This window comes from Oncorhynchus gorbuscha, linkage group LG20 (genome assembly GCF_021184085.1).
Source record: "Oncorhynchus gorbuscha isolate QuinsamMale2020 ecotype Even-year linkage group LG20, OgorEven_v1.0, whole genome shotgun sequence".
Lineage (NCBI taxonomy): Eukaryota > Metazoa > Chordata > Actinopteri > Salmoniformes > Salmonidae > Oncorhynchus > Oncorhynchus gorbuscha.
This window is the reverse complement of record NC_060192.1, coordinates 14,456,240-14,469,217: the sequence shown is the minus strand read 5'-3', so window position 1 is coordinate 14,469,217 and position 12,978 is coordinate 14,456,240. Positions and strand designations below refer to the sequence as shown.

General features: G+C 43.0%; 1 protein-coding gene across 1 annotated transcript; it reads left to right on the top strand.

Annotated features, from left to right (window-relative positions):
• The first annotated feature begins 2,269 nt into the window (after positions 1 to 2,269).
• Positions 2,270 to 12,782, top strand: LOC124007305 (succinyl-CoA:3-ketoacid coenzyme A transferase 1, mitochondrial-like). The gene is made up of 17 exons (XM_046317772.1): positions 2,270 to 2,425; positions 4,379 to 4,505; positions 4,742 to 4,832; positions 4,969 to 5,104; positions 5,281 to 5,430; positions 5,603 to 5,709; positions 5,942 to 6,002; positions 6,129 to 6,236; positions 6,342 to 6,456; positions 11,058 to 11,152; positions 11,283 to 11,331; positions 11,479 to 11,551; positions 11,662 to 11,737; positions 11,828 to 11,917; positions 12,022 to 12,102; positions 12,195 to 12,296; positions 12,427 to 12,782. The coding sequence occupies exons 1-17, from the start codon at positions 2,327 to 2,329 to the stop codon at positions 12,460 to 12,462; spliced, it is 1,596 nt and encodes a 531-aa protein (XP_046173728.1). The 5' UTR covers positions 2,270 to 2,326; the 3' UTR covers positions 12,463 to 12,782.
• The last annotated feature ends 196 nt before the right edge of the window (positions 12,783 to 12,978 follow it).

The window sequence follows — 12,978 nt, the reverse complement described above, 5'->3', positions numbered from 1 at the left end:
ATTGGTTAAAAACAAACGGGATGTGGCCCTACAACATAAGTGATATAGGCCTATTTAATCACGTGCAGTAATGAGTAGGATTCAGTGTTTTCACATGCAAAAGTGAATGCTTTTGATAACGTCCCCCAATGAAAACTAGTTTGAAAATTCAAACAGATGTATGTTTCTGGACTATGCACCATGCTGCTTTGTTGACAACACAACCGAGCTGTGCAGATTATGCTAGTGTTCGATTTGAGAAGGGAGTGCCTCCCTCAACATGTTTTCACGAGTCCAAAACCAGATTAAGATATATCAATGGCAGCCATTGCAAGTGTACCCGTTAGTTTAACAGTCAAATTGGCAGGTAAAGAGGTTCCAAAACCCTTCAATCGATTATATGTCTATGGCCACAACAAGCCGTTCTATATTTGGCCCGCATGCTGCCCAAATTGTGGCCCTGCCGACTAGGAATACAGTGTCTGCTTGTTTTATACCACAGCCATGTTTCTTTTAAAACTATTGATAATCTGTGGGGAAAAAAATATGCTCTCCGGTGTATTTTGAATATTGTGAGCAGGCTCCTGTGGTTGGTTGCAGTAAAATAATATATATTTTTACGATAGCTGTACTTTTTTTCAGACTACGGCTCCCTACAAAATCCTGCATTAGTCCGGTCCATAAACGGGTGCCCCACTGCTCAGCATAATCGAATCTACCACTCTGTGGCATCGTGAAAGCGCCACCAGCTGGTAAATATTTAACATAACAGGCAAGACCATAATTTCGGAGAAGTTGTTTACGCATTTTACGCACAAAAATTACATACCCTACAGTTCAGTCATGAAAATAAACCTTTGTCATAATTTACACCCGTTGACAATTGTCCTGCATTATTTTACGGAACCGCCTTTCGAGATTGTGCAAGTTGTTTTTCTTGTTCGTCTGTAAGTAGTCTATGACCTCTTCAATGTCCGCTCTCACAGACGCACATGTGGTGGCTATGGGGCATGTAAGGCCCATCCATTGATTTTAGGACCCTATTTCCATGTACATTTTCCTCGCAGTATGGATTGAAGAGTTCAATGAAGTGGAATACTCACTTTTACCTATTCAATGTTAGGTTATAAGGAGGGGATGAGTCCATATTTTTGAACCCCCAGTCTCACCTACTAGAGTGGGCATAGCCGGCACACTGAAGTGCACTCACAACTGCAAGACAAACATTTAGCAGGAAGTGTATACCATGTGTATTTTGTTCATACAACTTGAAATGGTTTCCATGTTTTTCTATGTTGGTTGGTTGGTTGAGGGATTATGTTATTGAAAGTAACATATGGTTTTGACTTTTTTTCCCTTTAACAAACAAATCACAGCAGCTGTGGTAAGTCTATGTCTAGGTTCCTCAAATTACGGTAGATGGAATACATTCTCCTTTCATGGCACTCAGCCCTGGGAGAGGTTCTATTATCTAAAAGATAGGGTCTAAAGATGTATTCCTTCACAAATCTGCCCCCACTGTTCAGAGTCATTATCTCATTGGCTCTAGAGAGAGTGTTTGGCATGTGAGCCCCTGACTCAACTCATTCTCTGAAGTCTGTCAAGTGAGACTCCCTACCCTTGTCACAATGTTCGTAATAATGGTCGGACCAAGGCGCAGCGAATGTAGAGTTCCACATGCTTTATTAATAGTGAAACTTAACAAAACAATAAACAAACCGTGACTACAGAGGTGCAAAGTGCTCCAAACAATATCCCATAACACATGGGTGGAAAAAATGACACTTAAATATGATCCCCCACAAGAGACAACGATAGCCAGCTGCCTCTAATTGGGAATCATACCAATACACCAACATAGAAAATACAAACTAGAACCCCACATAGAAAATATAAACTAGACAAAACTTGACCTACTCTATCATAGAAAATAAAGGCTTTCTATGGTCAGGATGTGACAACCCTCCATGCACATGCTCTTATAAATAGACAGTCTCTCTCTCTAACAAAGTTTGGAATTGAAAGCTTGAAATTCTTCTCAAAATGTGGTCTTCCATGTTGATCCTGTGATTATGCTACCTGGTCTCATGCCTTTTTAGGTTTTCACTTGAATGTGGGGGAAACAGGGACTTACCCTTTCGCGAGGTGCTTTGAAAGCCTACATTTAAAACTTTTGGTCAGTATGGTACTAATAAGCAGTATCACTTTTAATTGGTCAATTTCTCAGTCACTCCAGGGATGCCCCCACCCCTCCTGGCCTGATTGTTGACTGGGCCCAGGGGGAATGACCTGTACTGCAAACCTCCAACACTCAGTTTTCTGAAGGACTGACAGACAGATTCCGAAAATGGCGTCCTTCAGAATTCTGTCAAAATCAGAGCAATTTCATAGAAATATATCTTCAGTGAGAAGACAAAAAGGAGTACTGTCTATGCAGTATGGCAAGGTAGGAATAACTTTATAATTTTAACACAATTTGTGTTATGTGTATAATAAACCTGAACATTAGGTAAAATGTTGTTTATTAATCCAGTATATCAAGCTAGTATTGTATTGCTCCATATACAATGTAACGATTGTGTGCTAAATTGTGACTATTTATACTCTTTAATGGTGTGGAACTGTTCTGAACCTCAAATGTTTTATTCTTGTCTCTGAAGTACATATGGAAAGATTTTGGACCCCTTCCCCTTTTCCACATTTGGTTACCTTACAGCCTTATTCTAAAATTGATTAAATATTTTTTTCCCTTCCCGTCATCAATCTACACACAATACCCCATAATGACGAAGTGAAAACAGGTTTTTAGAAATTGTTGCACATTAGATTATTTTCCCAGCTAGCGACTGGAACGAGCTGCAACAAACACTCAAACTGGACAGTTATCTCAATCTCTACATTCAATCATGGACACTCTTACTGACCGTTGTGGCTGCTTTGTGTGTATTGTCTCTACCTTATTGCCCTTTGTGCTGTTGTCTGTGTCCAATAATGTTTGTACCATGTTTTGTGCTGCTACCATGTTGTGTTGCTACCATGTTGTTGTTATGTTGTGTTGCTACCATGCTGTGTCATCATGTGTTGCTGCCTTGCTATGTTGTTGTCTTAGTTCTCTCTTCATGTAGTGTTGTGTTGTCTCGTTGTGATGTGTGTTTTGTCCTATATTTATATTTGTATTTTTAATCCCAGGCCCCAGTCCCCGCAGGTGGCCTTTGCCTTTTTGTAGGCCTTCATTGTAAATAACAATGTGTTCTTAACGGACTTTTCTAGTTAAAAAGGTTAAATATTAAATAAAAAAATAAAATTGGAAAGGCACACACCTGTCTATATAAGGTCCCACAGTTGACAGTGCATGTCGGAGCAAAAACCAAGCCATGAGGTCAAAGGAATTGTCCGTGGAGCTCCGAGACAGGATTGTGTCGAGGCACAGATCTGGGGAAGGGTACCAAAACATTTATGCAGCATTGAAGGTCCCCAAGAACACAGTGGCCTACATCATTCTTAATGGAAGAAGTTTGGAACCACCAATACTCTTCCTAGAGATGGCTGCCCGGCCAAACTGAGCAATCGGGAGAAGGGCCTTGGTCAGGGAGGTGACCAAGAATCCGATGGTCACTCTGACAGAGCTCCAGAGTTCCTCTTTGGAGATGGGAGAACCTTCCAGAAGGACAACCATTTCTCCAGCACTCCATCAATCAGGCCTTTATGGTAGAGTGGCCAGACAAAAAACATTTCTTAGTAAAAGGCTCATGACAGCCCGCTTAGAGTTTGCCTAAAGGAACCTATAGGACTCCATCCTCCATCCATCCTCCATCCATTTTAGAATTTTAAAAAAGTCAAGGGGTCTGAATACTTTCCGAATGCTCTGTATGTGGGAGTGTTTTATTTATCTTTTTTTCTTTCTTTACTTTACTTACCTAAACACACACACACACAGACACACCTTTTTTTCGCACTATTGGTTAGAGCCTGTAAGTAAGCATTTCACTGTAAGGTCTACACCTGTTGGATTCTCCGCACGTGACAAAGAAACTTGATTTGAGTGCTATAATACTGTGGATGGGTCACTCAGAGTTCTTATGGATGAGAACTTTCAAGTGGAGAGCATTAGAATAAATCAAGTAGGAAACCTACAAGATTTTTTACAAGTTTTTATTCTAGAATGAATCCTAGTCCATGAGAGAAACCAGGCACAGTGCTACATGAATCACTTTGAATTAACCATTTTTGACACAACTCTAACATACCTTTTTCCCCTGACAAAATGGGGGCACGAAATAACAACATGCAAATTTGTATCCATTTCATTGAGGGGGATTGAACTAACTCTATTGATTCACTGGTAAAAATCCAGGTTTACTGTGATGTCCTTGTCCAAATTGTCATGTGGTTATTTCAGTGTGTTCCTCACCCTCGGGTGTGTGGCTGTTGCTTCTCCACCTCCTGCCCCAGGAATGCCCGCTTCTTTACCGATCCCACAGAGGCAGTGAAAGACATCCCAGATGGCTCCACTCTACTAGTCGGAGGTAGCATACTGTACCTACTCTCAGGCCTTTTTCATCACATAGTTATGCTTTAGTCAAATGTCAAATTCAAACGTTTTGCATTTCAAACCTCATAAATATCTTCTGCTTCTGGGAAAATAATATGTCATATTTGTTTAAGCGCTAATCATTAACATTCCATGTTTGCGTTTGTACATTAGTTTGGGTAATGTATAGGATCATTCAGAGTTTAATGTATTCTTCTGAATGTTTTCCAGGGTTTGGTTTGTGTGGAATACCCGAGAATCTGATTGGGAGTTTATTGAAGACTGGAGTGAAAGATATCACAGCAGTCAGCAACAACGCTGGGTAATTAGGCTACTACAAAATGAGTGTGTGTGCGAGTGCCTTTGAGTATATTTGTTTTTGTGCATGTGTATCTAAGCAAGATAGAAATGTGTTTGTGTTATTCTCGTGTGGATGAAACTCTCGTGTGTGTGTGCAGTGTGGATAATTTTGGTCTTGGTCTGCTGCTGAGGACCAAGCAGATCAAGCGGATGATTTCCTCCTACGTTGGGGAGAATGCAGAGTTTGAGAGACAGTACCTTTCAGGGGAACTGGAGGTGGAGCTAACGCCTCAGGTTAGACTCGAATGACTGTGTGTCACTCTAAAGTATTTTCTCCATCTGGTTTGTAATGAAAAATAGATTTGCCTGTCATTCTCGCTATAACACGTTTGTTATAACATTTTTGTATCTTGTTATAGCCTTCGTGTTAGATCGTGTTATGACTTTCTTATACCATACATCTACTGAAGGGTACCCTGGCAGAGAGGGTACGTGCCGGCGGTGCTGGGGTCCCTGCCTTCTTCACGCCCACTGGGTATGGCACACTGATCCAGGAGGGAGGCTCACCCATCAAATACAACACAGACGGCAGTGTGGCCATCGCTAGCAAGAAGAGAGAGGTATGCAAAAACACAAACACATATATTCATATTGAACCTTTATTTACCCAGAATAATTGACTTTTTCCCTCCAAGAAAGACCGGGTAATATTAGAGAGATAGAGGTGGACACTATGGGGTCAGCTCAGCTTTTACTCCTGACCCTGACACATGTGATGTCATTATCTCACAGGTGAGGGAGTTCAATGGCATCCACTATGTCATGGAGAGAGCAATCACAGGGGACTTTGCTTTGATCAAGGCCTGGAAAGCTGATCGAGCCGGTAACATTGTGTTCAGGTGGGGATGGCTGATTTTTCAACAACAATCATAAGAACGTGTTATATTCAAACTCCACAAGAGGTCAGCATTTCCTAGCATGATGTTGCGCCACTGCTTGTGCTAACATTCAAAATCAATTACAACGGACAACGACTGCCACTGTGAATGATTATATAGTTAATGCACTGACTCTACTTAGCATATCAGCATACAATAAACAGTTCATGATACTGTCTTTGTCTTTCTATAGAAAAACAGCACGAAACTTCAACCAGCCCATGTGTAAAGCAGCTAAAGTCACCGTAGTGGAGGTTAGCATGTCAATGAACCAGTTTCAATTAACAGCTTGTTCAACTATCATGTGTGGCCTAAGAGTTTACAGAACCTTACACCAGACTTTTATACCCAACCTGCGTCTTCGGTTACTACTGCCTTAGGTAGAAGAGATTGTAGATGTGGGGACCTTTGCTCCAGAAGATATCCATGTCCCCAGCATCTATGTTGACAGGATTGTGAAGGGGGCAGTCTATGAGAAGAGGATAGAGGTAAGCCTGCCTGTCTGTGTCTGTCAGTCTGTTGGTGGTAGGTAACGAGGAATCGGTTGTTTTCTCTGTACAATTGATTGGCAATAATCCCTGTTCACTGTGCAGAAGAGAACGGTCCAGAAAGGCTCTATGGAGACACCCAAACCCAAGAGGAAGGCAGACCTGCTCCGAGAGAGGATCATCAGGAGGGCAGCACTGGAGTTCCAGGATGGGATGTATGGTATCCTTTACACAGGATCAGGGCTGGAGGGAACAGTGTGGATTGATATTGAAACGTGAGGTACATATAGGGCTATGGCGGTCACAAAATTTCCTCAGACGGTAATTGTCAAGCAAATAAATGGTCGGTCTCACGGTAATTGACAGTTAATTAGCAAACACATTTAGCATCTCCTGGCTTGCACACAGCCTACAAGCCACTGATGCAGACCTTTAGCAAATATACATTTGGAAAAAGTCTAATAAAGCCATGTAATATAGCCTATACCTTCACAATAAATCCATTCTTTATTTTAGACAGTTCTAAAGAAACAGGATATGAAGAAAATGTTCTATTTCAGAAGAACAGAATAGCATACTCTGAGTTGTCCTTATGGTAGGTCCTGATCTGGCTATTCGATATAGCTGTGGGCTACGCTAGTTCATTTAGCAGACAAGATTAGCTTAGATTTCCGTGGCATTATTTTATAGTATGAAGAATACAATTGAACATAGCTGGATTACATTGAAAGGATATTTTCTCCAAACGATTCAGGGAGTGTGCACATGCGGCTATTCTGTGTTGAGCGGTTAACAAAGAAATAGGTATCTATATGCTTAATTTTGAAAGACATGAGCTCATGACCTCTGCTCTGTTTATTTGCGCAGGCTGTTCACACTTCAGTCTCTCATTCACAATTTGACGATGCCTTGAATTTCCCGGCGTCATCCCCTTTGTGGCAGTAATGCATCCTAAACAAATCCATGCCTTTTGTGGCCAGTGGCCGTTGTGCCCTTCTCCCTGAGTGCTGCGTGCTCTTCTCCCTGAGTGCTGCATGCTCTGAAGCACCTCTCACTCACATGGCTCTCCATCACTGATCGGGTCTTTCATACAGGCTACAATTGAAGACGGATACATCAGGGACGCAACTGTGCACGTCCTTATCCAATTCTGAGATTCATATTGGAATAACTGTCCACATTTACTTTTCAGCAGCCAACAAGATGAGAAAGGCCTAACTAAACAGCAAAAGCACTAGCCTATGTCAATTGACTATCCCCCATAGTACAAATGTTGACCTATTCTGTGTGAGAAATAAATATTCCAAAGATAGTCTGGAACAGCTGTAAAATGCAATAGATCCTAAATAAATTAAATAAAAAATTACACAATGTGGTGGACCAAACAGATCAGAACGTGGCAGAAAATGTTGATAAACTATTAGGCTATTTCTTCACATTATAAGCGCAGCAATGCTCACACGGCAAGTAGGCTATATGCTCGAATGTTCCATTAGCGCGAAAACACCCTTATCAAAATCAAATTTATTGGTCACATACACGTGTTTAGCAGATATTATTGTGGGTGTAGTGAAATGCTTGTGCTTCTAGCTCCAACAGTGCAGTAATATCTAACAACTAATGTCTAACAGTTTCACAACATATACCCCAAAATACATGTAAATCTAAGTAAGGAATGGATTAAGCATATATACATATATGTCAGAGTGACATTGGACTAAGATACAGTGGCGTAGTATAGAATACAGTATGAGATGGGTGACACAATATTTACATACAATTAAAGTGACTAAGATACCGTAGAATAGTACAGAGTACAGTTTATACATATGAGATGAGTAATGCAAGATACGGAGACATTAAAGTTGCTAGTGATCCATTTCTAAAAGTGGCCAGTGATCCCTAATCTATGTCTATAGGCAGCAGCCTCGGATGTGCTGGAGAGCGGTGTAGTATAGAATACAATACAGTATATACATATGAGATGGGTGATGCAATATGCATTTTGTTTTTAAGTGACTAAGATACCGTAGAAAAATGTGGAGTGCAGTTTATACATATAAGCTGAGTAATGCTAGATACGGAACATTATTAAAGTGGCTAGTGATCCATTTCTAAAAGTGACCAGTGATTCCTAATACATATGTCTATAGGCAGCCGCCTCTAATATGCTAGTGATGGCTGTTTAGCAGTCTGATGGCCTTGAGATAGAAGCTGTTTTTCAGTCTCTCGGTCCCAGCTTTGATACACCTGTACTGACCTCACCTTCTGGATGATAGTGGGGTGAACAGGCAGTAGCTCGGGTGGTTGATGTCCTTGATGATTTTTTTTTGCCTTACTATGGCATCGGGTGCTGTAGGTGTCCTGGAGTGCAGGGCGTTTGCCCCCGGTGATGCGTTGGGCAGATCGCACCATCAGCTGGAGTTTTGCAGTTGTGGGCGGTGCAGTTGCCTTACGAGGTGGTGATACAGCCCGACAGGACACTCTCAATTGTGCATCTGTAAAAGTTTGAGAGGGTTTTAGGTGTTAAGCCAAATTTCTTTAGCCTCCTGCTGTTGAAGAGGCGCTCTTGCGCCTTCTTCACCCAGACGCGCTGTTGCGCCTTCTTCACCACACTGTCTGTGTGGGTGGACATTTTCAGTTTGTCAGTGATGTGTACGCTTTCCACCTTCTCCACTGCGAGTCCACAATCATCTTCTTAGTTTTGTTGATGTTTAGTGAGAGGTTTCCGCAAATGCGATTATGCATATAATGCTTTTATTATACTAAAAAGTGCATTTTTAAGGTAAATTCTTCTCCAAACTTGAAACTCTTTAGTTGTGATACAAACCTTTTCAAAATTAGGCGACATGAGGTGTGCGTATATGATTCGAAGAAGTCGCAAAAAAAAGCATTGTTTCTTGCCTTAAGCTGGGCATCATTCACTATCTCTCTCAGAATGACCTTCTTGATCCAAATCAGTCAGGTTTCAAGACTAGTCATTCAACTGAGACTGCTCTTCTCTGTATCACGGAGGCGCTCCGCACCGCTAAAGCTAACTCTCTCTCCTCTGCTCTCATCCTTCTAGACCTATCGGCTGCCTTCGATACTGTAAACCATCAGATCCTCCTCTCCACCCTCTCCGAGTTGGGCATCTCCGGCGCGGCCCACGCTTGGATTGCATCCTACCTGACAGGTCGCTCCTACCAGGTGGCGTGGCGAGAATCTGTCTCCTCACCACGCGCTCTCACCACTGGTGTCCCCCAGGGCTCTGTTCTAGGCCCTCTCCTATTCTCGCTATACACCAAGTCACTTGGCTCTGTCATAACCTCACATGGTCTCTCCTATCATTGCTATGCTGACGACACACAATTAATCTTCTCCTTTCCCCCTTCTGATGACCAGGTGGCGAATCGCATCTCTGCATGTCTGGCAGACATATCAGTGTGGATGACGGATCACCACCTCAAGCTGAACTTCGGCAAGACGGAGCTGCTCTTCCTCCCGGGGAAGGACTGCCCGTTCCATGATCTCGCCATCACGGTTGACAACTTCATTGTGTCCTCCTCCCAGAGCGCTAAGAACCTTGGCGTGATCCTGGACAACACCCTGTCGTTCTCAACTAACATCAAGGCGGTGGCCCGTTCCTGTAGGTTCATGCTCTACAACATCCGCAGAGTACGACCCTGCCTCACACAGGAAGCGGCGCAGGTCCTAATCCAGGCACTTATCATCTCCCGTCTGGATTACTGCAACTCGCTGTTGGCTGGGCTCCCTGCCTGTGCCATTAAACCCCTACAACTCATCCAGAACGCCGCAGCCCGTCTAGTGTTCAACCTTCCCAAGTTCTCTCACGTCACCCCGCTCCTCCGCTCTCTCCACTGGCTTCCAGTTGAAGCTCGCATCCGCTACAAGACCATGGTGCTTGCCTACGGAGCTGTGAGAGGAACGGCACCTCAGTACCTCCAGGCTCTGATCAGGCCCTACACCCAAATAAGGGCACTGCGTTCATCCACCTCTGGCCTGCTCGCCTCCCTACCACTGATGAAGTACAGTTCCCGCTCAGCCCAGTCAAAACTGTTCGCTGCTCTGGCTCCCCAATGGTGGAACAAACTCCCTCACGACGCCAGGACAGCGGAGTCAATCACCACCTTCCGGAGACACCTGAAACCCCCCCCCCCCCCCTTAAAATATTTAGATGCACTATTGTAAAGTGGCTGTTCCACTGGATGTCATAAGGTGAATGCACCAATTTGTAAGTCGCTCTGGATAAGAGCGTCTGCTAAATGACTTAAATGTAAATGTAAAATTCACAAGTGAAAATATATCATTCACAAGTGATAGGCTACATAGGGATACATGTAATCTATGCACTTAAACATCGAATTTAGGACACTTTTTCCCGTGGTTCATTTTCATGCCAGCCAGGTAGCCAATGTGCTTAATAGAGGGAAAGTTGGGAAATAAATATAGAAAGCTGAGGCCATCACTCCTGTTTTCTCATGCAATTGCATAGCCTATAGAAATGTTGCGCAACATGAGCTCATGGGCTCACATGAAGTTTTATTATATCTTTGATTACATTTGCATTGATGTCAGAGCGATTAGAGGAACAGTAGAGTTCAAAGTACCAGGCAGTTAGCAAGTTTGGTAGACTACTAATGACCATTAGCAGCATCAGAGCTTGGGGCAGCCTAATTACCATGACTAAACGTGGAATTTGACTGCCTTCATGACTCATGGCTGCCGGTGTGGTCACCAAACAGCCCTAGGTATATACAATATGTAGACGTGGTGGATGTGATTGGTTATTAATAGGTCCCTTGACTACAGCATCTTCAGCAAACCTCGGTATTGGGATCCCGATGCTGGCCAGCAACTTCATCAACTCTGACATCACTGTGCACCTACAGAGTGAGAATGGACTTCTGGGCCTGGTGAGCCATATTAAACTGTTAGATTTACAGATACAAGTAGAAAGTGCATTCAGGAAAGTGGGCACCCTCTCTTTGACAAAGCCCTGTGTGTGTGTGTCATTTTGTTGTTTTGTCTGTGAATTATAAAAAGGGTCCTTATCCCACCGAAAGTGAGGTAGACCCAGACCTTATCAATGCAGGTGCGTACAGCAAGCACATACGTCAACACCACACCTACAAAGTTGTAGAAAGTCTTTGGTTGGACATGCTATCCTCAAATCAAAGCTTTCTGGGAACATCTTTCCTGGCCTTTACCCTCCTACCCAGTCTCTGTTTGTGTTATTTAGGTAAAGAGGTTGTAACGGTGGTTCCTGGAGCCGCGTTTTTCTCCAGTGATGAATCATTTGCTATGATCAGGGGGTGAGTGCTCAAACAACCTACTGTACTCCCCGATCTTTAGCTCCACTAACCGTTGTATCACTTTTTCCTTTGGAGTAGCTGAAGGTAACATGAACCAACTCTACTTTCAGTGGCCACATTGACCTGACCATGTTGGGGGCCATGCAGGTGTCTAAGTATGGGGACCTGGCCAACTGGATGATCCCGGTATGATCATGTCTCTCACCCTGGCCGATCGTAGGAATACGTGTATATAATGTTTCAACATGTGTATGCTCTCTTCATTGACTTCCAAAGGGAAAGATGGTGAAAGGAATGGGAGGGGCTATGGACCTAGTGGCAAGTGCAGGAACCAAAGTGGTGGTGACCATGGAGCATTCTGCTAAGGTACAAAATGACACTACCTCTGGTGCTTCCTACATATGGTTTTAGACCTTACTACACTATAGGAGTGTACCCTATAGTAAACCTTTTCTCCTTACAAACTTAAGGGGGACAAACACAAAATCCTGGAGAGTTGTACTCTCCCACTGACCGGGAAGCAGTGTGTGGATAGGATCATCACTGAAAAGGTGAGCTTTTTAAATAAAGTTTGGCTTGTCAGCTGCAGGCAGTGTCAATCTCCTCTCCCTGTATGCAGTGGCTTACACTCTCTCCCCCCCAGGCAGTTTTTGATGTTGACAAGGCCAGCGGCCTCACTCTCATAGAGATCTGGGAGGGGCTGACTCCTGATGACATCACAGCTTGCACTGGCACATATTTTGCTGTGAGTTTGACAAACCCATCATAGCTCAGATGAATAATGGAATAACTACTGACTCATTAACTCAACACTGAATGTTCTGTGCTTCCATTATAATGACTCAACTCTGATCACTGTTTGTGTTTCTTGATAGGTGTCCCCAAATCTAAGACCAATGCAGCAGATCTGAACCCAGTGACTCCAAATCTTTCTGCATTGCACAGAATCCTTCTTTTAACATTCCACGTGACCATAGTGCTACAAATGCATGCATACATCAACTCTGGGAGAGAGGTATAAATAGACCAGCAGACTTGAAGGTATTGACAGTTAAGAGTCAGTCGGCTACAACGTGCCTGCGACTTACAATAGAATCAGCTTGCTGAAGTCTAGGTCTACAATGCAATGACTGGTCATTCCAAGCTGTATATGGTATGATCCATGGCAGATTGTTTTACTCTTAAAATGGCATAACTAAATTTGTTTGAGTTTCATAATTTTACAGAGACACTCAAGTGCTAAGTGTTTTTTTTGGTTCAGGATGGGATGATATCAAATTCATTTGTCACATACACATGGTTAGCAGATGTTAATGCGAGTGTAGCGAAATGCTTGTGCTTCTAGTCCCGACAATGCAGTAATAACCAACGAGTAATCTAACAATTCCAAAACTACTACCTTATACACACAAGTGTAAAGGGATAAA